The sequence below is a fragment of the Phalaenopsis equestris genome, unplaced genomic scaffold, assembly GCF_001263595.1.
Source record: "Phalaenopsis equestris unplaced genomic scaffold, ASM126359v1 Scaffold000038, whole genome shotgun sequence".
Taxonomy (NCBI): domain Eukaryota; kingdom Viridiplantae; phylum Streptophyta; class Magnoliopsida; order Asparagales; family Orchidaceae; genus Phalaenopsis; species Phalaenopsis equestris.
In genome coordinates this window covers 652,090-654,718 of record NW_018164480.1, presented here as the reverse complement: position 1 = coordinate 654,718, position 2,629 = coordinate 652,090, and the positions used below count along the sequence as shown (strand labels likewise).

The 2,629-nt window shown below is 38.5% G+C and overlaps 1 protein-coding gene across 1 annotated transcript in view; it reads right to left on the bottom strand.

The window, feature by feature from the left end:
• LOC110019019 (probable carbohydrate esterase At4g34215) overlaps window positions 1-1,557 on the bottom strand; it is a 5,430-nt gene extending 3,873 nt beyond the window's left edge. The window contains exon 1 of the mRNA XM_020716536.1: window positions 823-1,557. Coding sequence (XP_020572195.1) covers window positions 823-1,386 — 564 coding nt within the window. The 5' untranslated portion in view covers window positions 1,387-1,557. The remainder of the gene's footprint in view (window positions 1-822) is intronic.
• Between the last annotated feature and the right edge of the window lie 1,072 nt (window positions 1,558-2,629).

Below are 2,629 nucleotides of genomic sequence, written 5' to 3'. Positions count from 1 at the left end.
CAATTATTATTGTGTTCAAACGGTGTAAATTCCTCAATTAGTAAAATCCTCTGCAACTCCGTGGATGTAGGCAATTTGCCGAACCACGTAAATCTGTGTGTTTTTGGTGTTAATTTTCTCGTGCTATATTTATTCGCTTCGTAGTCGATCGTTATAAATTTCAAAGTTATCATAACATATATAATAAAATAAATCCATTTGCTTGGTCTTTGCAATTTGGTAAGAAATTTCATCAAGGTAAAAAAGGAAATAAATCCATGTGGAAGAAGGAAGAGGAAGATTGTTCTTTCTTGACTTTTTCTTGGTGGCTTGTGGCAGAGGAGAAATTAGGTTTATTTCTCTTGTAAGTTTATCTTTTCGGTATATCTCAGTGTAGAGAGAGAAGAAAAGAGAGCAAGAAATTGGGTTTATTTCTCTTATAAATCGAGACGATCGACTGATGTATATTCTTCAAGTAGTAAAATCCTCTGCAACTCATTGAACATAGGCAATTTGTTGAACCACGTAAACCTGTGTGTTCCGCTGCGTTACTGTTTTCTGGTGTGATTTTCTCGTTCTATTTTTCGCTTCGTCAAAGATCGTCCTTCTATCTTATATATATATATATATACCACAACATATTTCATTTCTTAAAAATTAAAATCATTATTTTGTTTGCGTGATATGAAAAATTTAGGTGTTTGATAGTTAAATACATAGGAATTAGGGGTTATGTATGTAAATGCCTCACCGTGAAGCATTGAAAAAGTTTTGTTTCTATATTTGCAATATAATAATTAACGCCAGTTTTCAACTTAATCGGACGGCTACGAATTCACATACCTGAATGACGAGCAAATCCGGCTCATCCAAATCCCTCCTCAGATCCCAAACCAGAGTCTCCATTCTCCTCCCATAAGCCTCCGCATCCACCTTCGAAACCGTATCGCTCTCCCCCTGGTACCACAGCACAGCCGCCAAGATCCCTCCTTTCTCGACCGCCGCGCGCGCTCGCCGCACCAAATTCAAATACAACCGCCTCCCCCGACCCCATTCGCTGATCGCCGTTCCTCCGACGGCGCACGGCACAAGGCCGAGCGGCGCCGGAGCCGATCCGCCGGCCAAGACGGCATGTGCGAATGGCATGCCGGGCCCCACTCCGCACGTTTTGTGCACGTCGATGTCGGCGTGGAGGGGCTCCCGGGCTTCTTCCCACAGGAGACGGGAGCTGAGGCGGAGGATGTCAGGGGTCGGCCGGCACGGCGGCGGGGTTAAGTGGAAGTGGTCCCAGCTGTTTCCGGCGACTCCTCCGCGGCCGGACATGTTGCTTTGGCCGGCGAGGAGAAAGATGGGAATTTTATGGGCTAAGGTGGCGGCGGAGAGGAGGAGGGTGAAGAAGGGGAGCATGTCGGGCGGTGGAAAGTATTGGGAGGTTTTGTTTTTCCTTCTATCGATTTTGAGGACGATTTTAGTTAAAAGAGGGAAGCAATTATACAGTCGGAAGTGTTTGGGGATTTCGCGCCGATGTAATAATGCTGTTTGTTCCAAGCTAGTGTGAGGGAAGCAGAGGAGTGTCGGAGAAAATTTGGGTAAGAATAAAGATGACATTTAATTATGATAAGATTTATAAAAGAAATCAAATAATTTTAAAATAAATATAATATATGATTATGTGATAATAATTCTTTTTATATACTTTAAAGTAGATTTAATAACTTCAAAATCATTATAATTGATATCTGATCAAGAAATTTATATAATATGGGACCAATAAAACATTTTTGATGAGGGATATTCCAAGTTCAAATTTATAGTTATCTAAGCTTTGATTTTGATAAATCATATCTATACTACAAGTTCGATGATACAAAGGGTTTGTTTGGGGTAGCTTTGTTTGAAGAAACAATTGTTCAAAATATTGCGGTGACTATTACAAATTTATTTTAATTTCAAAAATTTATACAACAGCTTTTTAATAGTCACCACACTTAACTGATCCGATTGAGAAAAAAAAAAAAAACAGTTTTCTACTATAAAAATTTATAAAAAACAATAAGAAAACAGTTTCCAAATAGAATTATGATGATTGTCTGAAAAACAAAACAACCAAAAAGAGGTCCCAAACGAATGCTAAAATTGATCTAATATGATTACCTTGATTACAAATAAGCCAACGAAAAGTATTTAGGGTATGCTTGGGACAACATTCTACAAGCTTAACGTTTCAGACATCAACTACAAATTTATTTGGAGAACTTTTTTTTTGCTATTTTCTTAAAATTTTTATGATGTGAAACTATTTCTTTCAACATGTCCTATTAAGACACGATATTGTACGAAAATTGTTGTTTGATTTTTTGAAAGAAGTATATATTTATAATTCTCATAACAACCTTTTTAAAAGTTGCATTCTCTAGATTCATTCATCATTTTTATTAATTGGGTGTGCTCATAGTTAAATCAACTAGCTTGGCGGAGGGAAGTAACGAGCAGGGGCAGAGCCAACCTCTTTTTTGAATGGGAAGGGGGGCTGCTAACAGCCCCTTAGACATAACGCCGGAGGACTAGGGCAACAAAGGATAAAGTGATATTTCAAATGGGGCAAAAGACCTAATTTTCCTCTCATGTAATAAAACCTGAGTTTGGGGGG